We start from the raw sequence: 25,897 nt of genomic DNA, 5'->3' as shown, positions 1-25,897 counted from the left end.
GACAGGTTATGGGAGCAGGAATAGAGCCCTGGGATCAGAGCTATGGGGACAGGGACAGGCCATTGGGACAGCAAGATGAGCAATGGGGACAGGCCATGGGGATGGGAACAAAGCATGGGGACAACTGTGGGGACAGTGACAAGCTGTGGGGACAGTGGTACAGAGTCAGGGAGACAGGGAAAAACTGCAGGGATGGGGACGGGGACAGGGCCATGGGGAGAGGGACAGGGGAAAGGGCCATAGAGACAGGACAAGGCAGTGTGGCCACTGGGATGGGGACAGGGCTGGGGCTGTAGCGACAGGGACAAGCCCAGCCCAGCTGCCACCACGTGCCTCAAGCCACCACATGGCCAAGCTCCGGCCGCCCCAGGGCAGGGTGACCCCGCATCGATCCGTCCCCAAACACCGAGCCGCCAGCAGCACCTGCCACACGTGCCCCTTTATTCATTCACACGATGACCACGGCGCCGCTGTGCGCGGTGGGCACCGGCGAGGGCTCCCCGGCCGAGGTGAAATACCCGATGAGCGCCCTCACCCCGGCCTTGAGCCCCGGCTGCAGCCCCAGCTGCACCCCCATGGCCACCGGGCCCCCCAAACCGCCGGTGAGCGCTGCCAGCCCCGCGTAACCCAAATCCTCGGCGGCTTCCAGCGCTCGGGTGGACGCCGTGGATTCGCAGCCCTGGAAGGCGAAGTAGACGCTGGTGCCGAGGTTGTAGAAGATGCTGACTCCCGGTACCCAATCCAGCACCCGGTGTGCCTCCCGTTCCCCCGGTGGGCTGCAGGCATCCTCATCCTCCCTCCGGTGCCGCCGCACAGCGCTGCGAGCATCCTCATCCTCCCGCCGGTGCCTCCGCACGGTGCCGCGGGTATCCTCATCCTCATCCTCCCGCCGGTGCCTCCGCACGGTGCCGCGGGCATCCTCATCCTCATCCTCCCGCCGGTGCCGCCGCACGGTGCCGCGGGCATCCTCATCCTCATCCTCATCCTCATCCTCATCCTCATCCTCGCTGCCGCGGCACGGCGGGAATTCCCGGTTTTCCCGGCTCGGGGGTGGCGCGGGCTCCGTGCCGTTGTGCTCCGTGCCTGGCACGGGGGGATCCGCACAGGCAGAGCCCCCCGGGCTCAGTGCCAGCCTGAGCAGCAGCAGCGCCAGCGGTGGCGGCGGGGCAGGAGCGCCCGGTACCCGCGCCAGGCCCCGCAGCAGCGCCGCGGCCGTGGTGGTGCCCACATCCCGTGCCAGCTCCAGCGTCTCGGCCTCAGCCTGGGGGGCACAGCCGGCTTTAAGCAGTGCCAAGGTCAGGGCAGCGCGGGCCAGCCCGCGGGGCAGCGCTGGCAGCCGGGAGAAGCCGGGGAGGTGATGAGGATGAAGGCTTTGGCACGGTGCCCGCGGTGGGACGGGCTCTGCCAGCGCTGCCAGCTCTGCCAGCAGTGCCCGGTCACCATCAGCCAGCGCGGGGGTGATGATGGACGCAGCCATGGCACGGCTGAGGATGAGGAGAGGGAGGAAGAGCAGAATGCAGGGCATGGTGGCGGCGCTGGGAGAAGGACAGAGCCCCGTTAGACCCCTGTGCCCGCAGCCCCCCATGCCCACCCTGTGCCACCTCACCTGTCCTGTTGTCCCCTGTCCTGCTGTCCCCTCCCCTGGCCGGTCACTGCGGCCAGCCCGGCCCCGTGACCCCTTTATAGCCGTGGTTATCAGGGAATTGCGACACAGGGACAGGGACCGGGCACTCCCTGAGGCCAGGGAGGCTCCGAGCCCCCTGCAGACCCACACACACCCAAGGAGGGCAAAAGTCACTTGTGTTTATTTAGGCCTTGTCTAGATTTAAAAAGTTTTAAGAAAAAAAAAAAAAAATCCAAAACCCCGACAGATGAGGAAAAAAGGAGGAAATTTGGGGTAAAACAGGGAGATGGTGACAGCAGGGGAAGGTGGAGAAACTGGTTGGTTGTGCAGCTTTTAAAAACAGCATCAAAAACGGCAGAAGGCAATCTGTAGAAACCCCATAAAACCTAGAAAACCCAAGAAAAACTGCAGAAACCCCAGAAAAGCTGTAGAAACCCAAGAAAAACTGTAGAAAAGCTGCAGAAATCCAATAAAATCTGCAAAAAGCCCAGGAAACAGCACAAGGCCTGGGCACAGGGAAGCCTCTCAGTCCTCCTCCTCCTCTTCCAGGCAGCGGATGCGCTTCCTCCTCCCCCGGGGCTGTGGATCTTCCTCATCCTCATCCTCCTCAGAGCGAGGAGCTGGTGGGGGTGGCTCAGTTCCTGTGGATGGTGGGAGAGGGGAGAGGGCTGAGCCCCCCAGGGATGTGACAAAGGGGACAGGGACAGGACAGCCCCAACCCCAGGAGCGAGCAGAGGGGCTGAACCCGATAGTGGGGCCCTGGGAAAATGTTAAATTAGACTCTGAAACGTTAGGCTTTGTGTTTTCCCAGATCATTGCACCTGCATAAGCAGTACATAAACGATATAACTGTTAGATGTGATGATTGTTTAGCAATTAAATATAATTATTATATAATCATAAGAAGAATCATGAGGAACTATGTTGGAAATTTAAGGGGGGCTATGCTTGGCTGAAATCTATGTAAGCAATAGAACAATATAAGTTTAATAATTAACATGAAAGTTATATAACGATAGAATATAAAAACACGATCGTGTCGAATGTATGGGCAGAGTCAGATTTGGGTGGAAAATACCCCTGATTCCCAGAGCTCTTAATAAAAAGCACCAACATAATTATTTTCATGATTATGTGTTTCTGAACGCTAACAAACCCACCTGAGCTCCCACCATCCTCATCCTCATCCTCGCTGGCGAGGTCCCGGCGCCTCTTGGTGCGCGCCAGCACCGGGCTGGGGACAGGGACGGGGACAGGGACAGGCTCCTCACTGCAGGGACAATGCAGGGGGCTGAATCCCCTCCCCAGGCAGGGAGAAGACCCCTCCCCAAAAAAAAAACCAGCACCCCAAAAGCTGAGATGGGGGCTCTGCTCTCACCTCTCCGAGTCTGATCCCAGCGCTGCCATCAGCGGCTCTGCAGAGGGGCACAAGGAGAGGGGGGCTCAGAGCCAGCCCAAATCTGGGGGTCCCACACCCCCCCCCAGCCCCACCCCTCACCTGCAGCCCCATCCTGGGGGCACCTGGGGGGCTCTGGAAGGTTCTGGGGGGATCCTGGGGGGTCACGGTGGGCGACGGAGGCGGCGGCACGACGGAGCTGCTGCGGGGTGAGGGCGGCCGGGATGCGCCAGAAGGATTCCTGGGGGACAGGGGGACATTGCAGGGCCATGATGTTTTCGGAAAATTCCCTAGGATTTTTCTCCTAAAGTGTAGCCACGATATTTTCTGCAAATTCCCTTTGCCAGGGTTTTTTTCCTAAGGTGTAGCCATGATATTTTCTGAAAAATCCCTTTACCAGGATTTTCCTCCTAAGGTGCAGCCATGATATTTTCTGAAAAATCCCTTTACCAGGATTTTCCTCCTAAGGTGTAGCCATGATATTTTCTGAAAATTCCTTTGCTAGGATTTTTTCCTAAGGTGTAGCCATGATATTTTCTAAAAAATCCCTTTGCCAGGATTTTTTTGGTGAAAAATCCCTTTGCCAGGATTTTCCTCCTAAGGTGTAGCCATGATATTTTCTAAAAAATCCCTTTGCCAGGATTTTTTTGGTGAAAAATCCCTTTGCCAGGATTTTTCTCCTAAAGTGTAGCCATGATATTTTCTGAAAAATCCCTTTGCCAGGATTTTTTTCCCAAGGTGAGCCATGATATTTTCTGAAAAATCCCTTTGCCAGGATTTTCCTCCTAAGGTGTAGCCCATGGTATTTTCTGAAAAATCCCTTTGCTATGATCTTTTGTCCTAAGGTGTAGCCATGATATTTTCTGAAAAATCCCTAAGATTTTCTGCAAAGGTGTAGCCACACTATTTTCTGAAAAATCCCTTTGCTAGTAACATGTAGCCATGATATTTTCTGAAAAATCTCTAGGATTTTTCTCCTAAGTTGTAGCCATGATATTTTCTGAAAAATCCCTTTGATGGGTTTTGCTCCTAAGGTGCAGCCATGATATTTTCTGAAAAATCCCAAGTATTTTTTCTCCTGAGAAGCTGAGAGGCCTCAGAAATTAAATGTAAACAATAATTTTCTGCTGCTGTGGAATGCAACAGGTGCATCTTTGATTGGTCTCATGTGGTTGTTTTTAATTAATGGCCAAGCACTGTCTGGCTGTCTCAGACTCTCTGAGAGTCACAAGATTTATTATTTTATCCTTTCTATTTTATTATTTTAATAATAGTAATTTTATTATTATTTATCCTTTCTATTCTGTGCTAGGAATAGAATGGATAAATAATTTACTATTATTTATTTTCTGTTTTATTATTATTTCTGATTTTAATAATAATAATTTTATTATTTATATTTTCTATTCCTTGCTAGCCTTCTGATGAAATATTTTCTTATATTCTTTTAGTATAATTTTAATATATTATTTTCTTTTAATATAACATATATAGATATCTTTTAATGTAATATATTTATCATAAAATAATAAATCAGCCTTTTGAAACATGGAGATAAGCTTCTCATCTCTTCCCTTGTTGGGGTTGTCTGCAAACTTTCCACAGGGATGGGGACAAGGGGACGGGAACAAAGGGATGAATGGGGATAGGGATGGGGACAGGGATGGGGATAGGGATGGGGACAAGGGGATGGGGACAAGGGGATGGGGACAGGGATGGATGGGGACAAGGATGGGGACAGAAATGTGGACAGGATGGGGACAAGGGGATGGGGACAGGAATGGGGACAAGGGGATGGTGACAAGGGGAAGGGGACAGGGATGGATGGGGACAGGGATGGGGACAAGGGATGGGGACAAAGGGATGGGGACAGGGATGGGGACAAAGGGATGGGGACAAAGGGATGGGGACAGGGATGGGGACAAGGGATGGGGACAAAGGGATGGGGACAAAGGGATGGGGACAAGGGGAAGGGGACAGGAATGGATGGGGACAAGGGGAAGGGGACAGGATGGGGACAGGATGGGGACAAAGGGATGGATGGCGACAAGGAGGGGGACAGGGATGCATGGGAACAGAGATGGGGACAGGGCTGGATGGGGACAAGGCTGGATGGGGACAGGGACCTCACCTGCTCGCTGGCGGGCGGCCGCAGCCCCAGCTGCCGCAGAAGGTTCCGGAAGCGCCGATCCTCCATGGCATCCTCGTTCTCCTCCGTGAGCGGCACCAGCGGCACCGGGTGGGACACACCTGGGGTGGGACAGCACAGTCAGGGGGACCCCGACCCCACAACCCACCCCAGCCCACCCTGACCCCGCTCACCGTCCTCCTCTCGGTCCTCTGCTGCTCTCCTCAGGCAGTTCTGCAGCCACCGCAGGGGCCCGGCCAGCCCTGGGGACACCAGAAGGTGACAAAGGATCCAGCAGGGTCCAGCAGGGTCCATCAGGATCCAGCAGGGTCCAACAGGGTTCCCCCCCCTCAGCCAAGCCCAGCTGGGGGGTCTGGAGCCCCCCACCCACCTTCCTGATGCAGGTGCTGCGCCAGGTCCTGCCCAGCCCCTTCCTCAGGCACCCAGCGCTCCTCTGTGAGGCCTTCATCATCCTCATCCTCCTCTTCCTCCTCCTCGCTGTCCTCCTCCTCTCCTGAGCTGTCTTGGGCTGGCATGGCCGGGACACCTGGGGCAGCCTGTGGGAGCCAGCAGGGTTTGGGTGTCCCATGGGTGGGGACAGGAACATTTGGGTGTCCCCAAGATGGGGACAGGCCATGTTTGGGTGACCCCAGGATGGGGACAGGTCACATTTGGGTGCCCCAGGATGAGGACAGGTCACATTTGGGTGCCCCCAGGATGGGGACAGGTCACATTTGGGTGCCCCCAGGATGGGGACAGGTCACATTTGGGTGCCCCCAGGATGGGGACAGACCCTGTCTGGGTGTTCCCAGGGTGGGACAGGCCATGTTTGGGTGTCCCAGGATGAGGACAGGCCACATTTGGGTGCCCCCAGGATGGGGACAGGCCACATTTGGGTGTCCCCAGGATGGGACAGCACCCCCAGGGCCCAGCCCAGCACCTCCAGCCCCCCATACCTGCCCAGGGCCGTGTCCTTGGCTCTTCCTCCTGCGTTTCTTGTAGAGCTCCTTGCGCTCAGCCACCAGCCCCAGCCCCAGCAGCTTCTCCACCACGCGAGCCCGCGAGCGCCGCGCCGTCAGGTGCTTCATGATGTTCCCCAGGACGTCTGTGGGGAGCAGGGTCAGGCTGGGGAGGCCACAGGGGGAATTTTTGGGGTCTACCCCTCACGTCCAGCTCACCATCCGAGCCCTGGAACTCCTCGAAGAGCCGCGTCAGCTCCTCCTCCTGCTCCTGCGTCCACAGCACGATGCGGGTGCCTTTCCTGGGGGTGGGAAACAGTTGTGGGTCAGTTCTGTCCCTGGGGGTCCCTGCCCTGTCCCCGGGGGGGGTCCCTGACCCACCTCTCCCTCGGGAAGTCCTTGGCACTGCTGGCCAGCCCCATCCTCACCAGCTGCTTCACCACCTGCCTGCGCGTCCGTCCAGGTGAGGGGAGCTGGGCAAGGATGGCAGCGATGATGTCCCCACCTGTGGGACAGCAAGGGTGAAGGGACAGAGCCCCCGCCACCCCTCAGGGGTCCCATGAGACCCCAGAGACCCCCCAGTACCTTCCATCTCCTTGTATTTCCAGTAGAGCTCCCGCAGCTCCTGCTCCTCCTGAGGGGTCCAGGGGGGCACCCGGCACCGGGTGGTCCTGGGGAGGGGGAGAAGGGAGGGGAGGATGTCCCAGAGATCTTTTTATGAAAATCCTTTCTTTAGGATTTTTTCTTCTTGAGAAGCTGAGAGGCCTCAAGAACAAAATATAAACATTGATTATCTGCTGCTGTGGGATGCAACAGGTGCATCTGGGATTGGTCTCACGTGGTTGTTTGTAATTAACGGCCAATCACAGTGAGCTGGCTTGGACACAGAGCCCGAGCCACAAACCTTTGTTATCATTCTTTCCTATTCTATTCTTAGCCAGCCTTCTGATGAGAACCTTTTCTTCTATTTAGTATAGCTTTAATGTAATATATATCATAAAATAATAAATCAGCCTTCGGAAACATGGAGTCAGATCCTCTTCTCTTCCCTCGCCCAAAAATCCCTGTGACCACCATCACAGGAGAAGGGAGAGCAGCCCCCTCCTGTCACAGACAACTTTTATGAAAAATCCTGTCCTTAGGATTTTTCCTCCTGAGAAGCTGAGAGGCTCCAAGAACAAAATGTAAACATTGATTATCTGCTGCTGTGGAATGCAACAGGTGGATTTGTGATCAGTCTCATGTGGTTGTTTCTAATTAATGGCCAATCACAGTCAGCTGGCTCGGACACAGTGCCTGAGCCACAAACCTTTGTTATCATTCTTTCCTATTCTATTCTTAGCCAGCCTTCTGATGAAACCTTTCTTCTATTCTTTTAGTATCGTTTTAATGTAATATATACAATAAAATAATAAATCAAGCCTTCTGAAACACGGAGTCAGTTCCTCATCTCTTCCCTCACCCAAGAGCCCCTGTGACCACCATCACACCCTCCCTGCCCCACTCACCCCTCTCCCTCCTGCAGGGAGCTGTAGCCCTGGGTCATCTCACCCACGATGGCAGGGCTCTTCCAGAAGAGCAGCTCCACAAAAGCTTTTTTGTTGGTGGCCGCCAGCGCAAAGAACTTGCCCAGGATGAACTTGGCCAAGGTCACCAGCTCCTGGGGACAGCAGGAGGGAGAGAGAGGCTGGGGGACAGCAGGGACAGCGAGTGGCAGTGGGGGACACTGGGGGCTGAGAGTGGGGCTGAGGGAAATTTGGAATACAGAGCTAGGGAACACCAGGGATGGAGAGAGGGGCTGGGGAATGTGGGGACAGAGAGAGTGGGGCTGGGGGACAGCAGGGACTGAGCTGGGCTGGAGGACACCAGGGACAGAGAATGGGGCCAGGGGCTGCACAGAGCAGGGCTGGGAGATGCTGGGGACTGAATGGGGCAGGGACAGAGCAAGGATTGGGAGATTCTGGGGACAAAGAAGGGCTGGAGGCTGCAGGGACGGAGCAAAGATTGGGAGATTCTGGGGGCTCGGTGGGGCTGGAGATGCTGGGGACTGAGTGGGGCTGGGAGATTCTGGGGACTGAGTGGGGCAGGGACAGAGCAAAGATTGGGAGATTCTGGGGACTGAGTGGGGTTGGGAGATTTTGGGGACTGACGAGGGCTGGGAGATTCTGGGGACTGTGTGTGGCAGAGACAGAGAAAAGATTGGGAGATTCTGGGGGCTCAGTGGGACTGGGAGATTCTGGGGACTGAGTGGGGCAGGGACAGAGCAAAGATTGGGAGATTCTGGGGTTGAGCGGGGCTGGGGGCTGCAGGGACAGAGCAGGGCTGGGGGCTGCAGGGACAGACCCTCTCGGGCTGGGAGATTCTGGGGACTGAGTGGGGATGGGGACTGTAGGACAGAGCAAGGATTGGGAGAATTTGAGGACTAAGCAGAGTTGGGGGCTGCAGGGACAGAGCAGGGCTGGGGGCTGCAGGGACAGACCCTCTCGGGCTGGGGGATTCTGGGGATTGAGTGCGGCTGGGGGCTGCAGGGACTGAGCGGGGCTGGGCTGGGAGATTCTGGGGACTGAGTGGGGCAGGGACAGAGCAAGGACTGGGAGATTCTGGGGGCTCAGTGGAGCTGCGGGCTGCAGGGACAGAGCAGGGCTGGGGGCTGCAGAGACAGACCCTCCCGGGCCGGGGGATTCTGGGGACTGAGTGGGGCAGGGACAGAGCAAAGATTGGGAGATTTTGGGGACTGAGCAGAGCTGGGGGCTGCAGGGACAGAGCAGGGCTGGGGGCTGCAGGGACAGACCCTCCCGGGCTGGGGGCTGCAGGGACAGACCCTCCCAGGCTGGGGGCTGCAGGGACAGACCCTCCCGGGCTGGGGGCTGCAGGGACAGACCCTCCCGGGCTGGGGGCTGCAGGGACAGACCGACCTGGTGCGCGGCTGCCGCGGGGTCGCTGAGCAGGCGGTGGAAGAGGGCGAAGAGGGAGAGCTGGAAGAGCAGGGGCTCCATGCGCAGGTCGCGGGCCAGGCGGTGCAGCAGCCGCGCGGCGCAGTGGTTGGTGCGGGCGCTGTTCCGGGCGTAGCCGCGCAGCAGCAGCACCAGCGCCCGCACCACGGGGGCACAGGCAAACCTGCGGCAGTGCTGTCACTGTGCTGCCCCTCAGCAGGACCCCACAGCGCCACAGACGTCTTTTCATTAAAATCTTTTCATTAAAAATTTGTCTTGCTGAGAAGCTTCAGCCACAAAATGTGAACAACTGTTATCTGCTGCTGTGGAATGCAACAGGTGCATCTGTGATTGACCCATTTTAGATGTTTACAATTAATGGCCAACCACAGCCCAGTCAGCTTAAACTCTCTAAGACACAAACTTTTATTATTCATTCCTTTCTATTCTTATTCATTCCTTTCTATTCTTAGCTTAGTTAGCCTTCTGAGATGAAGCTTTTCCTTCTATTCTTTTTATTATAGTATTTCCTTCTATTCTTTTTATTATAGAATACTATAGTATTCTATTGCTATAGTAATAATGTCATATATATATCATAAATAATAATGTAATAATGTAATATATATATCATAAGATAATAAATCAAGCCTTCTGAAACATAAAGTCAAATCCTCGTCTCTCCCCTCATCCAAAAACCCCTGTGACCACTGCCACACCACAGCCCTCCCCACAAGCCATTCTTGTGGGAATCCCATAAAATTAGAGGGAAAATCAGAGGGTTTTGGGGAAAGCTGCGAAAGGCAGGCCACAGATACAGCAGAACTGTGAGCAGAGCTAAAGCAGCAGCCATGAGATAGGTCAGAGGAAAGTTTTGAATTAAGACCTTGGAATCGACAAGACTTTTTCGAACAATGACTTGTGAATATTGTCAGGCTTAATTTATGCCCTTTCAACTTGACTTTCACAGCTTAAAATTGCTGTGTTGCAATATAGCAATGCTTAGTGCAAGCAAGAACATGCTTTAAGCAAGTAATAAGCAGAAATATTATAGTAAGGCTATGAAACACAAGTAATAAATGACACAATTATGAAGGTTCCTCTTAGGTGAACAGAGAGGGGGAGTTGTGGGAATCCACAAAATCAGAGGGTTTTGGGGAAAGCTGCAAAAGGCAGGCCTCAGATACAGCAGAACTGTGGTTAGAGCTAAGCAGCAGCCATGAGATAGGTCAGCAGAAAAATTATTTAAACTGTAGAAAAGCAAGGACAAATAGAACAATGGTCTGTGTATTAATGCTTGTCTTAATAGCTCTCTAAGCTGCAGCAAGTTTATCTAGTGAGATATTAGGAAAGTTAAAGCTTAATAATGGAGCTCTGTGTGTTGTGTTTTAAGGCTTACAAGCAGGTATTGTATTGGAAATAAGCAGCATTGTTTAACCAAAGGCATGTGTGCTTATGGTGATTGGATAGAACTGCTGTCAGTGTGCTTTTGCTTTGTGTGATTGGTCAAGAAGCTTATAAAGTGAGTTGTAACATTTGGTTTTTTTGGCCTGCTGCCTGGATTGTGAGCTGGGGTCATCTTCCCATTTTCATAACCATGTAATGAGACTGATGCTGGAAAATAAAACAGCTCAAGGCACCTTCCACAGCAACAGCCCCCAGCCGACATCAATTCTCACCGCTTCAGGTAGTCGAGGAAGTTGAATTCCTTCTCTGACACCTGCATGGTTTGCTCCTCCTCTTCCTCGTCCTCCTCTTCTTCTTCTTCTTCCTCCGGCTCTTCAGGCTCAGTGGGTGTGTGCCCTGTGGTGGGATGTGTCACAGACATCTTTTATGAAAAATCCTTTCCTTGGGATTTTTCCTCCTGAGAAGCTGAGAGGCCTCAGGAACAAAATGTAAACATTGATTATCTGCTGCTGTGGAATGCAACAGGTGCATCTGTGATTGGCCCATGTTGGATGTTTGTGATTAATGGCCAGTCACAGTCCAGCTGGCTCAGACAGAGAGCCGAGCCACAAACTTTTGTTATTCTTTCCTATTCTATTCTTAGCTAAGCCTTCTGATGAAACCCTTTCTTCTATTCTTTTAGTATAGTTTTAATGTAATATATATCATAAAATAATAGATCAAGCCTTCTGAAACATGGAGTCAGATCCTTGTCTCTTCCCTCATCCTAAGACCCCTGTGAACACGGTCACAGGGATGTGCTGAGGGTCTGCAGTGCCCCATCCCAAATTTTCCCACTTCCAGGGTCACAGGTGGGGACTTGTTGGAGCTCAGGACATCTCTCTGGATGTCCCTGCCAGGGGGCTCAGAGACCCAGAGCACCTGTAGGTTTAATTATGACCTGTGGAGCAAATTACCAGCTTTGTATGAAGACCTGAAAGCCACAGAAGTTTAAGTAGTGTAATAATAAAAATTATTAAATATATATAAATATATATATATATAAATAAATAATAAAATTATCACTAGGTGAAAAAGTAGATTTTGGGGCTTTTAGAATAGAGGTTTTGGGGACAAGATGGAGGGACTTGGGCGTGTCCAGCCTTTCTTCTTCTTCTTCTCTATCTCCATCTTCTGCTGTGACGGTGGCACTTTAGGATTGGTTTAGAGTAGAAACTCACTAACATAGGTGGTGGGTATTAGAAAGTAATTGTAAACATGTTATGTTTGTTAAAATTGTTAAAATTGTTAAACATGTTTGTTAAAATTGTTAAAGATGTTACATGCAGTTTTTTGTATAAAGAGATAACACCGCGGTGAGCCTGGAATTGTCCTGCTGGACCTCAGCAGGGAAGGAGAAAAATTTTTATAGGTAAGATATAATAAACAGAGACTTTTCACATATTTCAGGGCTGCAATAAACGTCAAACCTCCCGAGAGGGACTCACTGGGCAGGGCAGCGACGAGGATCTCCCTCAGCAGCCGCGTCTCCTCATCTGGCCCCACATCCGCGGATCCAAACACGTCCCCTTCAGGCCAGACCTCCCTGGGGACAGAGGGGACAGGTTGGCACTGTGTCCCCACACCCCAGGGACAAGATGGGCACCACGGTGCTGGTACCCGTGTAAACAAAAATCCTCAACTTTTGTGAAAGTTGTAAAGCCGGTATGATTATTACAGCGCTGGACGCATGTGGGAATTTTAAATTCTTTTAAAATTACATGTGTACTTCTGGGAACTTCAGGTCCTTTTTTATCTCCTTCTCAAATACATATGCATACAATTTCACAATAGGTTGTGAAAGGGACAAGATGGACACCACGGTGCTGGTACCTGTGTTTTGTGGAGGCAACAAAACTCCACAACTTTTGTGAAAGTTGTAAAACTGGTATGTTTTTATGTGGGAATTGTTCTTTTAATATGACACGTGTACTTCTGGGAACTTCAGGTCCCTTTTTATCCTTCTGGGAACTTCAGGTCCCTTTTTATCTCCTTCTCAAATACATATGCATACAATTTCATGATAGGTTCATACATATTCATTTTTACGATTTTCGCGTGACATTTGCCATTAGTTCTTCTTTATCAGAAAGAATTCTTAGGTCAGAAAGAATTGTTAGGTCAGCAGGCTGAACTGCTCTCACAGCAGTCTCTGTTACTCTCTATCACTTTTTATCTCTCCCCTCCTTATCTCTGTCCTTCACTGAAGCCGTTTCTCTGAGCTTAGGCTTTTGCAGTCAGACCACACAGCAAACTACATACTTAAAAGACGTACATTCCACTTAAATCAAAATGGATTTCTACCCTGGAAAATCTCCACTCAGCCTCACCTGGCCGAGCGCAGCAGCTGCAGGGCCTGGGGCACGCGGGAATCCCTCAGGCACTCCTGGATCCTCAGCAGAGCCTCCGCCCGCTGCTCCTCCACCGGCGTCTCTGAGGTGGCATCGAAGGGCACCACGTCCTCGGGCAGGGGCACCTCGCCCTGTGTAGGGAATAGAATATGGGTAAATAAAGGAAGTATAGAAAGTAATCTTATCCCCTAAATAGTTGCAGCTGAGCCAATTACTAAAGATTAGAAGCAATAACCAATAAGAAGAGTGTTATAAAATAGTGGATTGGTTAGTTGAGGGGAACTGGAGTCAGTTGGCTACTGTGAGGACAAGGAAAAGTCAGTGCCTAGAGGAGCTGCCTACAAGAAACATCAAGGAGGAATGAAACTCTAGCAACATGGAAGCCTTGCAATATAGTAGGAATAAAAACTCCTGCAATATAATGATGACAAATGGTGGCCCCAACGTGATTTGGGAGAGATGATCCCGTGGATTTGGGGAAACAGGATTCAACTATATAACCCCATGGATTTGGGGAAAAGGACTTGAATACTAAACTATTGGTAAAATATATAAATTGCAGCTATTAATGTTTGTTAAATATGAGCATAAAAGATTATGAAGATAAGTACTTTGTAAACTGAGAAAAGCTGCAAAACTGAATTGACATTTAAAAATACGTACTTGAAACATTTAGAAATGTATATTTGAAACAATTAGAAATATATATTTGAAATATAATGTGCTGTTTGAACATTTGTATGACAAATGGAACAAGGAAGAGTCAGTGCCTACAGGAGCTGCCTACAAGGAACATCAAGGAGGTACAAAACTCCAGCAACATGGAAGCCTTGCAATATAATGGCAATAGAAACTCCTGCACTATAATGACAGCAGCCCTGGGGCAGGACAGGGTTATGCTGTGCCCCACCAGCACCCCCAGAACTCCCCATGGGGCTGAACCCTTCCCTGGTACCTCCAGGCAGGCCTGGACCTTCGGGGCCAATCCTTCCCAGAGCTGCTCCAGCTCCTCGGCGCTGGGTGGGGCAGGGACTGCAGGCACATGGGGCTTCTTCTTCTTCTTCCTCCTCACACGCTTGCTCTGGGGGGGCAAGGATGGGGTTAAGAGAGGCTGCCTGACCCCCCCAGGGACCCCCAAGGCAGGACAGCCATGTCTCTGTCTCTCTGGGAACCTATAAAGTGTTGCTTCTACACTGCATTTCCTTTACTGAACCTATGAAATCCATTTGCTGCTTTTAAAATAATTTTTAAAGCCATATTCATTTTACAGTCCACTCTCTCCCTTAGGGTTTATTTGCCCAGCCTATTCATGAATAAAATACTTGTAGGAATTATTCCTGAAATCTTCATAAATATAAATAAATATATAATATATAATATATAATATATAATATATAATATATAATATATAATATATAATATATAATATATAATATATAATATATAATAATAAATTAGCCTTTCTAAAACATGGAGTCAAGATTCTCATCTCTTCTTTCTCATCTCTTCTATTATTTTAATATAGTTTAAATATAATATATTATATATCTCCAATATAATATATTTTATATTTATACTTTTATTATATATATTTAATTATATATATATAATAAAATAATAAATCAGCCTTTCTGAAACATGGAGTCAAGATTCTCGTCTCTTCTTTCTCATCTCTTCTATTATTTTAGTATAGTTTTAATATAATACATATTATATATATATTTAATATAATATATATAATAAATATTTTTATTACAAATATTTATATATATATATATATAAATAAAATAACAAATCAGCCTTTCTGAAACACGGATTCAGATTCTCATCTCTTCCCACATCGGTGCTGCCTGCAAAATTCCACGCACTTAAATCTAACAAATTAAAACTCATCTCAGGCTGGTGTCAAGCACCAAATCCCGCCCCACCTGCACCACGAGGTTGGCACGGCCGCGGCAGAAGCGCTCCAGCATGCGCAGGAAGAGGTGAGCTGTCTCCACCAGGTCCTTCAGGAAGCTCCGGGGCTGTTTGGTCTCATCAAACTTGCGGAAGAGCGTGAGGAAGAGCTCCCGGTATTCCATCAGGTAGAAGATGTTGCCTGAGGAGGAAGGGGGCAGTGGGAAAAGGTGGGTCAGGGACACCCCAGGTGTTGTTGTGTGGTTTTTATCTGGTGTGTTTATTGTTTGATTTGTGGTTTTTCTCCCCCTATTTTTACAGTGACACAGGCCTGCCTTTGTGATTTAATTGAGCCAAGGTTTCAGTTTATCTGTTTGTTACTTACCACCTTTGTTATTTAATTGAGACAAGATTTCAGTTTATGTAGGGGGATAGAATATAAGTAAATAAAGGAATATAGAATGTAATCTTATCCCCTAAAGAGTTGCAGCTCAGCTAATTGTTAAGGATTAGGAGCAGGCCTAATGTTAACTGTAGCCAATAAGAAGAGTGTTACAAAAGATTAGATTGGTTGGTTGAGGAAAAGTGGAGTCAGTTTTGAGGAGGAGTCAGTGCCTAGAGGAGCTGCCTACAAGAAACACCAAGGAGGAACAAAACTCTAGCAACATGGAACCCTTGCAATATAATGACAATAAGTTTATCTCTTTGTTACTTAGCTACTTCCCTGCCAAGTTTCAAACCCCTTCCCCTCACATCCAGCTGTTAACCCCTCCTATCCCAAGCAGTTTTCCTCCCTTGTGTTCCACCCCCAGTTCTCCTGATTAGCTGAACGTTGTATCCTCCCTTGAGACCTGCCCCCCCTTTATAAGCTGTTGTTTGCCCTCAGTTTGAGGTCTGGGACCCCAGAATTGAGAAGTTTAACATCAAATACAATAACCCAGTGCCACCCCAGGTCCATGCTGTGCCTTTTTTTTCTGCCACTGACAGCTGGGATTCTGCAGAGCCTGAGAGAGGGGGACTGTTGCCCCAGGGATGGACATAAGGACAGAAGGACTCACTCTTGATGACCTGGCTGCTGTCCCTCACCGCCTGCTCCGGGCAGCGATCCATCTCCTGCAGCGTCCTCAGCAGCTCCTGGTATGCCTTCAGGGCCAGGTGCATCCTGGGCATGGCAGGGAGTGGGGGGTCACAGGTATCCAGGGGGGGTCACAGGTAGTTGGGGGGGTCCCAAGCACCAGAGGATCCCAAAAAGTTGAGGATCCCTGACAGCAAGGGGTGTCCCAGGTGTCTCGAGGTATCTCAGGTACTCTGAAGGTCCCAGGTCTCCAGACGGTCCCAGACACCATGGGGAGTCTCAAGGAGAACACCAGGTACTAGAACTTACCACCAAAGGGTATCCCAGGTCCCCAAAAGGTCCTAAACACCATGAGCAGCCTCAAGGAGACTCTCAGGTATTGGGATTCACCACCAAAGGTGTCCCAGGTGTCCAAGGGGTTCCAGACACTGGGGGTATCTCAGTACTGTGGTGGTCCCAGGTCTCCAGAAGGTTCCAAACACCATGAGAAGTCTCAAGGAGAACCCCAGGTACTGGGATTCACCACCAAAGGATGTCCCAGCTTCCCTGGAGCATCCCAAATGCTCACCTACGGGCCCAGGTTGTTGCCTCCTTCTTGTCCATCAGTGCCATCTCATAGTAGGTGGTGAGGTTCTGCTCGATGAAGTGGAAGGCTCGGACGCCCACGGTCTCGGACACCAGCTCGGGCCGGAAGCCCTGGAGCCGGTTGAAGGCCATGAAGAAGGAGGTGGCCCACAGGTAATAGGTCTCATCATGCTGCTGAGCCTTCTCCCTCACCAGCTGGTCCTGGGGGCAACCAGAGGGTCTCAATGGGGGTCCCACAGGCTGGAGAGGGGTTCCCAGCCCTCCCAGTCTCAATGGGGGTCCCACAGGTTGGAGAGGGGTTCCCATCCCTCCCAGCTATGAGAAAGGAGGTGGCCCACAGGTAATAACTCTCATTGTGCTGCTGAGCCTTCTCCTGCACCAGCTGGTCCTTGGGGCAACCAGGGGGGTCTCAACGGGGGTCCCACAGCCTGGAGAGGGGTTCCCATCCCTCCCAGCCATGAAGAAGGAGGTGGCCCACAGGTAATAGGTCTCATCATGCTGCTGAGCTTTCTCCCTCACCAACTGGTCCTGGGGGCAACCAGGGGGTTTCAGCAGGGGTCCCACAGCCTGGAGAGAGGTTCCCGGCCCTCCAAACCCTCACCTTGACCAGCAGCATCAGGCGGTTGTAGCAGTCCTGCAGGAAGTCCTGGCAGAAGCGGCGCAGGAAGAGCCGCACGTTGCGGGCAGAGCGGCGGGAGGGCTCGGCCTCGGGGGCGGGCTGCCGGCGCCGGGGCAGCCGCCGCGGCTCCTTGCCCAGGTCGTGGCTGTAGCTCTTGAGCTGCACAGGGGATGGAGTGGACGGATTTACCCCTGTGGTGCCTGTCTCTGTGGCACCCACTGTGTCCCTGTCCTGGAGCCTGACATCATCACACTCCTGTTTCTGCAACCCCACCACATCCCTGGTTCTGTGCTCCACATCCGTCTTCCAATCCTGTATCCCACCTGTGTTCCTGTCCCTGCGCCCCCCACCCACATTCCCTTCTCAATGGTCTCTGCCATGTTCCTGTCCCTGTGCTCCCCCCCACATTCCCATCCCAATGACCTCTGCCACGTCCCCATCCCAGTGTCCCCCACCATGCACCTGGCCCCATGTCCCACAGTGTGTCCCTGTCCCAACAGCCCCCTCTACATTCCTGGCCCTGTGCCCCCCACCCACAACCCCATCTCAATGACCTCTGCCACATTCCTGTACCCTGCGCCACATCCCCAGTGCCACATCCCACACCCATCCCTGTCCCCGTGCCCCATACCATGTCCCCAGCCGTGTGCCACATCCCCAGCACTACGTTCCACACCCATCCCTCTCCCCATGCCCCCTGCCCCTCACCACATTCCTGCACCCTGTGCCACATCCCCAGGGCCACGTTCCACACCCATCCCTGTCCCCATGCCCCCTGCCACATCCCCAGCCCTGTGCCACGTCCCCAGTGCCACATTCCACACCCATCCCTGTCCCTCCTGCCACGTCCCCAGCCCTGTGCCACATCCTCGGTGCCACATTCCACACCTATCCCTGTCCCCCAGCCCCATCCCCTCGCCCCACACTCACATTGTGCAGCCCCTTGTGGAACACCACATCCCTGTCCCCAATGGACTTGACACCCTGCAGGACGTAGGAGCCACCAAACCGAGAATGCCTGGGCAGGGGACAGGTGACAGAGGCTCAATGATGCTGTCCCCACTTTCGGGGTCCCATCCTGCCACAGGGGGTGCCCCCTCCTCACCTGGACGTGCGCTGCAGCGCCCGGCTCCTCTTCTCCGCCATCTCCCTCTGCCTCAAGCTCTGCAGCTCCCGCGTGTCCTCCCCGTGCTCAGCCCCTGCTGTCCCCTGTCCCATCGCTGCCAGCTCCTCTGGGCTCTGCCAGCAGCTCTGTCAGCACCCTGGGGGCTCTGCCACCCTGCCCTGCCACCCCTGGCCCGGCTCACCTGCTCACGGAACATCAGGGAGATGATCTCCAGGACGTGCAGGGCCCACTGCTGCTCCACCTGGGCGCTGGCCAGGAACTTCAGCAGGTCGTCCATGCCGCTGATGTGCAGAGCCCACAGCACCCGGTCGTGCACGCTGGCATCGCCATCCACGCCCTGCTGGGGATGGAGGAGAGGTGTCTGTCAGTGCCAGGGGGCTCAGAGACCCTGGCACACAGCCCAGAGCACCTGCGGGTTTGATTGTGACCCCTAGAGCAAATTACCAGCTTTGGATAAGGACCTGAAAGTCACAGAAGCTTAAATAGGATAATAATAAAATTATCACTAGGTGAAAAAGCAGATTTTGGGGGCTCAGAGACCCTGGCGCACAGTCCAGAGCACCTCGGGTTTGATTGTGACCCCTAGAGCAAATTACCAGCTTTGTATGAGAACCTGAAAGTAACAGAAGTTTAAATAGCATAATAATAAAATTATCACAGGGTGAAAATGGAGATTTTGGGATTTTTGGAATGGGGTTATGGGGACAAGATGGAGGAATTTGTGCGTGTCCAGCCTTTATTCTTCTTGGTCTCCATCTTCTGCTGTGATGGTGGCACTTTAGGATTGGTTTAGAGTAGAGAGAACCTGTCTAACATAGGTGATAGGTATTGGAAAGTAATTGTAAATATTGTACACACAGTTTTTAGAATAAAAAAATAACACCACCCCAAGGGCTGGAAACAATCACCAGCTTTGTGTGAGGAGTTACAAGCCACAAGAGTTTGAGTAGAATGATAGTGAATTTATCACAGGGTGAAAATGTAGAATTTTGGGGATTTAGAATGGGGGTTCAGGAGGCAAGATGGAGGAATGTGGGCATGTCCTGTCCTTCTTCTCGTTCTCCATTTTCTGCTGTGATGGTGGCACTTTGGGATTGGTTTAGAATAGAAGTTCACTGTCTAACATCGGTGATAGGTATTGGGAAGTAATCGTAAATATGTTATAGGTAGTTTGTAGTATAAAAAGTGAAAATGTAGATTTTGGGGGTTTTGGAATGGGGGTTTTGAGGACAAGGTGAAGGAATTTGGGCATGTCTAGCCTTTCTTCTTCTTCTTCTTCTTGGCCTCCATTTTCTGCAGTGATGTTGGCACTTTGGGATTGGTTTAGAATAGAAGCGCACTGTCTAACATAGGTGATAGGCATCGGGAATTAAGTGTAAATATGTTACACATAGTTTGTAGTATAAAGAGTGAAAATGTAGATTAACAACCAAACTCTGAGAGGTGTCGGGGTCCCCCACTGAGGCTGTCGGGGGGCAGGGAAGGGCCCTGTTGGGTACCTGCTCCTCCGTGGGGTCGGGGGGCACGTGCAGCACGTTGCGCACCAGCAGCAGGATCCGCTCGATCAGCAGCGCATCCTCCTCCTGCCGCTGCTCCCAGTCCTGGGGGGACACGGCTGTCAGGGACCCCCACAGCCCACTGGGGCTTCCTGGCAGGGAAGGACCCCACAGCCCTACAGGACAGACCCTACAGCCGCCAGGGACCCCCAATAGGGACAGACAGACAGACCCCACAGCCCTGCAGGACAGACCCCACAGCCCCCAGGGACTCCCAATAGGGACAGACAGACAGACCCCACAGCCCTGCAGGACAGACCCTACAGCCACCAGGGACCCCCAATAGGGACAGACAGACAGACCCCACAGCCCTGCAGGACAGACCCCACAGCCCCCAGGGACCCCCAATAGGGACAGACAGACAGACCCCACAGCCCTGCAGGACAGACCCTACAGCCTCCAGGGACACCAGGAGGGGCAAACCCTGAGGGACCCCAATAGGGACAGACCCCACAGCCCTGCAGGAGGGGCAGACCCTGCAGCCCCAGAGAGGCCCCCCAGGAGAGACAGACCCCACAACTCCTGAGGGACCCCCAGTAGAGACAGACCCCACAACTCCTGAGAGACTGAGGGACACCCAATATGGACAGACCCCACAACTCCTGAGGGACCCCAGCAGGGACAGACCCCACAACCTCTGAGGGACCCCCCAGTAGGGGCAGACCCTGAGGGATCCCCAATAGGGACAGACCCCACAACCCTTGAGGGACCGACCCCACAATTCCTGAGGGACCCCCAGTAGAGACAGACCCTAAAATCCCTGAGGGACCCCCAATAGGGACAGACCCATAACCACTGAAGGACCCCAGTAGGAACAGCCACTGAGGGATCCCCAGTAGGGACAGATCCCACAGCCCCTGAGGGACTCCCAGGAGGATAAGACCCCATAACTCCTGAGGGACTCCCAATTGGAACAGACCCCATAACCCCTAAGGGATCCCCAAAAGGGACAGACCCCACAGCCCCTGAGGGACCCCCAAAAGGGACAGACCCCACAGCCCTGCAGGAGGGACCCCCAGGAGGAAGAGAACCCACAGCCCCGATGGACCCCCAATAGGGACAGACCCCACAACCCCTGAGGGACTCAGGGACACCAAATATGGACAGACCCCACAACCCTTGAGGGACCCCCAATATGGACAGACCCCACGACCCCTGAGGGACCCCAATATGGACAGACCCCACAACCCCTGAGGGACCCCCAATAGGGACAGACCCCACAACCCCAGGGACCCGTGGCAGTGATGGACCCTGGAGCCCCCTGGTAATTCCAAGACCCTGCAGCCCCCACAGGACCCCCCAGCAGGGAAAGCCCCCACAGCCCCTGAGGGACCCCCACAAGGAACAGCCCCCCAAGCCCCCCAAGGGGACTCACCAGCTGCAGGAGGTTGTAGAGCTTCTCACTGAGCACCCCAAACACCTTCTCATTCGCAAAAGCCTGCAGAGACCCCAAATGAGCAAACGTGGGCAAAGCCCCCTGCCCACGCCATGTCCCTGGGCAAACTCACCTCCTTGTAGGCCTGCAGGTAGGACAGCACCTGCAGAAAGTGGTGGCGGGAGGTGGCATCAGCTGGCACCTTCCCAAAGCACAGCAGGGCCGGCTGGGTCAGGTTCACCATCAACCTGGGAGGGAATGGAGCGCTCTGAGAGACCCCTGCCCACCAAACAGACCCCACAGGACCACCTGGGTCAGGTTCACCATCAACGTGGGACAGACCCCTGCCCACCAAGGAGCCCTCACAGGACCACCCCTGACCCCAGGCCAGCTTCACCATCAACCTGGGAGAGACCCCTGCCCACCAAACAGACCCCACAGGACCATCTGGGTCAGGTTCACCATCAACCTGGGAGAGACCCCTGCCCACCAAGGAGCCCTCACAGAGCCACCCAGGTCAGGTTCACCACCAGCCTGGGGGGAAAATGGAGAGCTCTGAGAGATCCCTGCCCACCAAGGAGCCCCCACAGAGCCACCCCAGCCAGCTGGGTCAGGTTCACCATCAACCTGGGAGGGAGGGGAGGGCTGTGAGAGACCCCCGCCCACCAAACAGACCCCACAGGACCACCTGGGTCAAGTTCACCATCAACCTGTGAGGGAGGGGAAGGCTGTGAGAGACCCCTGCCCACCAAGGAGCCCTCACAGAGCCACCTGGGTCAGGTTCACCATCAACCTGTGAGAGACCCCTGCCCACCAAGGAGCCCCCAAAGGGCCACCCTGAGCCAGCTGGGTCAGGTTCACCATCAACCTGGGAGGGAATGGAGTGCTCTGAGAGACCCCTGCCCACCAAGGAGCCCCCACAGAGCCACCAGGGTCAGGTTCACCATCAACCTGTGATGGAGTGGAGGGCTCTGAGAGACCCCTGCCCACCAAGGAGCCACCCCTGACCCCAACCCCGCCCTTTTTTACCTGATAACAGCATCAAAGAGCACTTTCTCCTGGGAGTACTGCACCAGGATGGGCAGGAGATCGTTCTGCAGGATTTGGGCTGCCCCCAGCTGCTGCCGCACGTCCCGGGTCTCATCCTCATGGCGCAGGTACCGGATCAGGTCCTTGACGCTCTCTGGGGACACGGAGCCGTCAGTCCCCGCCGTTCCCGGTTTCCCCCCCGCCCCGGTGCCCACCTACCGAGGCAGTCGGGCTCCCGGTGGTAAACGTCGCCCTCCAGGTAGCCCAGGGCGCTGCAGGTGGCCAAGAGCTCGCAGTTCATCATGTACCAGTCCATGCAGCGCGGGGCTGCGCACCGGATCGGTACCGGGGGTCACCTGCGGGCCACCGTCAGCACCGGGGACCCCCGGTTCGGTTCTCCCACCCGTTCTGGGCTCCCCCGGTACAGGCAGATCCCGGGGCACTCTCCGATCCCAGTTTCCCCAACACCGATGAACCTCCCAGGGCTGCTCCCGCTCGGTACCGGAGCCCACCGATCCCACAGCAACCCCCAGGCTCCGGTACCACCTCGATCTCAGGGCACCTCCCGTTCCGGTCCACCCCAATACCGGCGCATCCCGCAGCCCCGGCGCACCCCAAGCCCGGTTCCTCCGGTTCCATATCACCGCCCGGTTTGGATCCCCTCCCGGTCACGGACTAAACCCCCGGTCCCAGTCGGCCCCGGTGCCTTCTCGGTCCCGGAGCATTCCTGACCCTCCCGCCCCATCCCGGATCTCATCCCCCATTTTTCCCCGGACCTCCCTGATCCCGGAGCACCCGGAGGCTCCGGTTCCCCCAATCCCGTATCAACCCCCCCCGGTTCCCGAACCACCCCCCGGTTTCGGTGACCCCGGATCCCCCCCAATCCCCGCTCCCTGGCCATCCCCGCACACTCCCCGCCCCCGGACCCCCCGATGCCGGTTCCCCCCGGTCCCGCTCACCGCCGCCCCGTCCCCGCCGCCCTCACGGCCGCGCTCCCGGTCCCGGTGCGGGGGCGGCGTTACACAACCGGCCCAGTTCCCGCGGGCCGAGGCCCCGCCCCGCCGCAGCCTTCAAGCGGCAACACCCCCTGAGGGGCCCGGTGGCCCCTCTGGTCCTCACCCCCCCCCCCCTCCACACACCCCCGCCGCCCACCAAGGGCACAAACCGGCGGCTCGGTGCCTCGGGGAGCCCCCAATTTTCCCGCCCTCGTCCCCCGGCCCGCGGCGCTGAGGGGTGGAAGATGGGAGGGGCTCATTGAGGGGAAGGGACACTGTGGCGGCGTTGCCCTTTTAAGACCGGCGCTGGCTGGGCGGGGCCTGCCCGGGGCGCGGGAACGGGCGGCCCCTCCCGCCACCCGCCGGGCGGGCTCCGGTGTCCCCCGCTAATCCTCGGTCCCTCCCGGTTCCCGGTGCCGGGCACGGCCGCGAGCGGTTACCAAAATAAAAGAGCAGGTTTAATTCACCGAACACAGAAGTCCCGCCGCGGCGAGGCGGGGCGGCCCCGGCCCGGTACGGGCGGCCCCGGGCAGGCCGGTTGGCCGGTTCCCGGCAGCAGCGGGGCCCCGCCGCCGGCCGCCCGCCGCGCCGCGCCGCACACACACGCACCACACGCACCGCGGCGGCCCCGTCACAGCAAAGCAGCGGCGGGCGCGGGGCCGCGCCCCGGGATGGGCCCCGTTACAGCCCCTGCGTCTTCAGCTCCAGCGGCTCTGCCGGCGGCTCGGGCGGCGGCTCGGCGGTGGCGGCGGCGGCGGCGGTGACGGCGGTGGGGGCGGGCGGCTCTCCCTTGAGGGCGGCCAGGCGCTCGGCCAAGCTGCGCGGCCGCGGGCACAGCGCGAACTCGTAGAGCACCGCGCCCAGCGCCGCGCCCAGCAGCGGGCCCGCCCAGTACACCTGCGGGGGGGCGGCGTGGGCACCGGCACCGGGGGACCCCCGGCTCCACGGCCTCGGGGGGGACACGGTACCCACCCCGCTGATGCCCGAGCACCGGCCCATTCGGAGCCACCGGTCTGCCGGTGAACGGGGAACGGCAGCGTGTCCCCCTTACCGGGATGTCCCCGGTGGGGGCAGGACCCGATTCCCGCTCCCCGGGATGTCCGCGGTGGGCAGGACGCGTCTCCCGCTCCCCGGGATGTCCCCGCGTGTCTCCCATTCCTCGGGATGTCCCCGGTGGGCAGGACGTGTCTCCCGTACCCCGGAATGTCCCCGGTGGGGCAGGACGCGTCTCCCGCTCCCCGAGATGTCCCCGCGTGTCTCCCGTTTCCCGGGACGACCCCGGTGGGGCAGGACCCATCTCCGCTCCCCGGGATGTGCCCGGTGGGCAGGACCCGTCTCCGGTACCCGGGATGTCCCCGGGGGGCAGGACGCGTCTCCAGCTCCCCGGGATATCGGGGGATTACCCAGCACCCTGAGGCGCTGCTGTCACCGTGGTGACACCGGCAGCCCCCCGCCATCCGCGGGGACACAGCGGCTGGTGCAGGACAAGCAGGGAGGGCCTGGGGGGGTCCCGGGGCGGGTTTGGGGGTCCCCGTCCCCCCGCACTTACCCAGTGGTTGGCGAAGTTGCGGGTGATGACGGCGGGGGCGAAGGAGCGAGCGGGGTTCATGCTGGCGCCCGTGTAGTGGATCTGCGGGGGGATCGGGCAGTGGGGGGCTGCACAGCTGCCCCCCAACCCCTCCCCAGCCCCCGGGGGTCCCCGAGGCCGCTCTTACCCCGAAGAGGTGGCCGAGGGCGAGGGAGAAGCCGACGGGCACGGCGGCCATGGCCGGGCGCCCGTCGTGGCGGTCGTCGAAACTGGCGAAGACGCAGAGGACGAACTGGGCGGTCAGGAGCAGCTCCACCACCGTGCCCTGGCCCGGGCCCACGCCGGGGTGCAGCTGTGTGGGGAGGGGCTCAGCACCCCGAAGAGTTGCTCCCCCATTGCCCCCCAGCACCCCAAATCCTCCCTTGTTATCTGTCCACACCCCAAATTTCCACTGTACCATAAACATCTCCTCATGTCCAAATTCTTCTGGGATGCCCAGCCCCACATCAATCCAGACCCCAAAACATCTTCTGGACCCCCCAATCCACCCTCAAACACCTCTGAATGCTAGAACCCCCATTACAGCCCCATGGTACCCCAAACCACCTCCTGGACCCCCCTCCCAATTCCCCCAAGCCACCTCCTGGACCCCTCATCTCCCCATTTCAGCCCCGTGGTACCCCAGATCCCAAAACAACCCCTGGACTCCCCCAATCTTTCCAAATCCTCATTACAGCCCCAAAGTACCTCAGACCCCCCACAAACACCTCCTGGAGCCCCCCAATCCCCCCAAACCCTCATTACAGTCCCAAAGTACCTCAGACCCCCAAACCCTCCTGGAGCCCCTCAAGCTGCCACCCCACAATCCCCCTGCCCCACAGACACCCCCAACCCCCCGATCCCCCCCCGTGCTCACCGCGCTGAGGCCGAGGGTGCCACGGACGGGGCCGGGGGTCACCCCATAGAGCACCCCAGCTCCGGCCAGCATTCCCAACACCTGTGCCAGCAGGTAACCCAGGGCACGGGGCAGGGAGAGCTGCGAGGCCATCAGGAAGGCCAGCGTGATGGCCGGGTTGACGTGACCCCCGCTGACATTGCCCAACGCCTGCACCAGCGTGCTCTGGGCCAGCCCGAAGGCCAAGGCGGACCCCACAACGCTGGGGGGGCCCGGGGCCCAGCGCAGGGAGGCCCCCAGCCCCAGCAGGGCATAGAGGAGGCTGCCCAGGAACTCGGCCAGCACGGCCCTCCAGAAGGCGGACGAGCGCAGCTCCCGCAT

At 55.5% G+C, this 25,897-nt stretch overlaps 3 protein-coding genes across 3 annotated transcripts; all 3 read right to left on the bottom strand.

Moving 5' to 3' along the window:
- Nucleotides 1–443: 443 nt before the first annotated feature.
- APOF (apolipoprotein F) lies at nt 444–2,005 on the bottom strand. Its single transcript, XM_058821995.1, is given in 4 exon segments — nt 444–1,535; nt 1,607–1,661; nt 1,664–1,734; nt 2,001–2,005. Coding segments are annotated over 4 exon segments (1,218 nt in total). The 3' UTR covers nt 444–448.
- TIMELESS (timeless circadian regulator) lies at nt 1,808–22,414 on the bottom strand. Its single transcript, XM_058822081.1, has 29 exons — nt 22,318–22,414; nt 22,099–22,252; nt 21,203–21,317; nt 21,070–21,132; nt 19,638–19,739; nt 18,320–18,475; nt 18,118–18,251; nt 17,943–18,030; nt 16,995–17,171; nt 16,377–16,594; nt 15,792–15,895; nt 14,766–14,935; nt 13,793–13,918; nt 12,817–12,968; nt 11,935–12,032; nt 10,720–10,843; nt 9,023–9,224; nt 7,625–7,767; nt 6,693–6,781; nt 6,489–6,612; nt 6,327–6,409; nt 6,068–6,253; nt 5,540–5,677; nt 5,343–5,411; nt 5,152–5,270; nt 3,123–3,261; nt 3,003–3,039; nt 2,785–2,894; nt 1,808–2,265 (listed from the first exon to the last, which is right to left on the bottom strand). Exons 1-29 carry the CDS (start codon nt 22,412–22,414, stop codon nt 2,150–2,152), a joined length of 3,633 nt encoding a protein of 1,210 aa, XP_058678064.1. The 3' UTR covers nt 1,808–2,149.
- Nucleotides 22,415–23,774: 1,360 nt separating this feature from the next.
- Nucleotides 23,775–25,897, bottom strand: LOC131569858 (lens fiber major intrinsic protein). The gene is made up of 4 exons (XM_058822172.1): nt 25,538–25,897; nt 24,809–24,973; nt 24,643–24,723; nt 23,775–23,990 (listed from the first exon to the last, which is right to left on the bottom strand). Exons 1-4 carry the CDS (start codon nt 25,895–25,897, stop codon nt 23,775–23,777), a joined length of 822 nt encoding a protein of 273 aa, XP_058678155.1.

Source organism: Ammospiza caudacuta, chromosome 31, assembly GCF_027887145.1.
Source record: "Ammospiza caudacuta isolate bAmmCau1 chromosome 31, bAmmCau1.pri, whole genome shotgun sequence".
In the NCBI taxonomy this organism is placed as follows: domain Eukaryota; kingdom Metazoa; phylum Chordata; class Aves; order Passeriformes; family Passerellidae; genus Ammospiza; species Ammospiza caudacuta.
Note: the sequence above shows the minus strand (reverse complement) of the source record. Positions and strands in the feature narration are given on the sequence as shown.

Excerpts from the sequence above, each read along its gene's own strand:
- TIMELESS (XM_058822081.1), bottom strand. The coding sequence starts at position 22,414 with ATGGACTGGTACATGATGAACTGCGAGCTCTTGGCCACCTGCAGCGCC. Across the intron at positions 16,595-16,994 it reads GCCTGATGCTGCTGGTCAAG|GACCAGCTGGTGAGGGAGAA; the intron begins GTGAGGGTTTGG and ends GGTTGCCCCCAG. Across the intron at positions 7,768-9,022 it reads CCGCGGCAGCCGCGCACCAG|GAGCTGGTGACCTTGGCCAA; the intron begins GTCGGTCTGTCC and ends TGCTGTCCCCAG.
- LOC131569858 (XM_058822172.1), bottom strand. The coding sequence starts at position 25,897 with ATGCGGGAGCTGCGCTCGTCCGCCTTCTGGAGGGCCGTGCTGGCCGAG. Across the intron at positions 24,724-24,808 it reads CCCTCGGCCACCTCTTCGGG|ATCCACTACACGGGCGCCAG; the intron begins GTAAGAGCGGCC and ends ATCCCCCCGCAG. Across the intron at positions 23,991-24,642 it reads GCAACTTCGCCAACCACTGG|GTGTACTGGGCGGGCCCGCT; the intron begins GTAAGTGCGGGG and ends GCCCCCCCGCAG.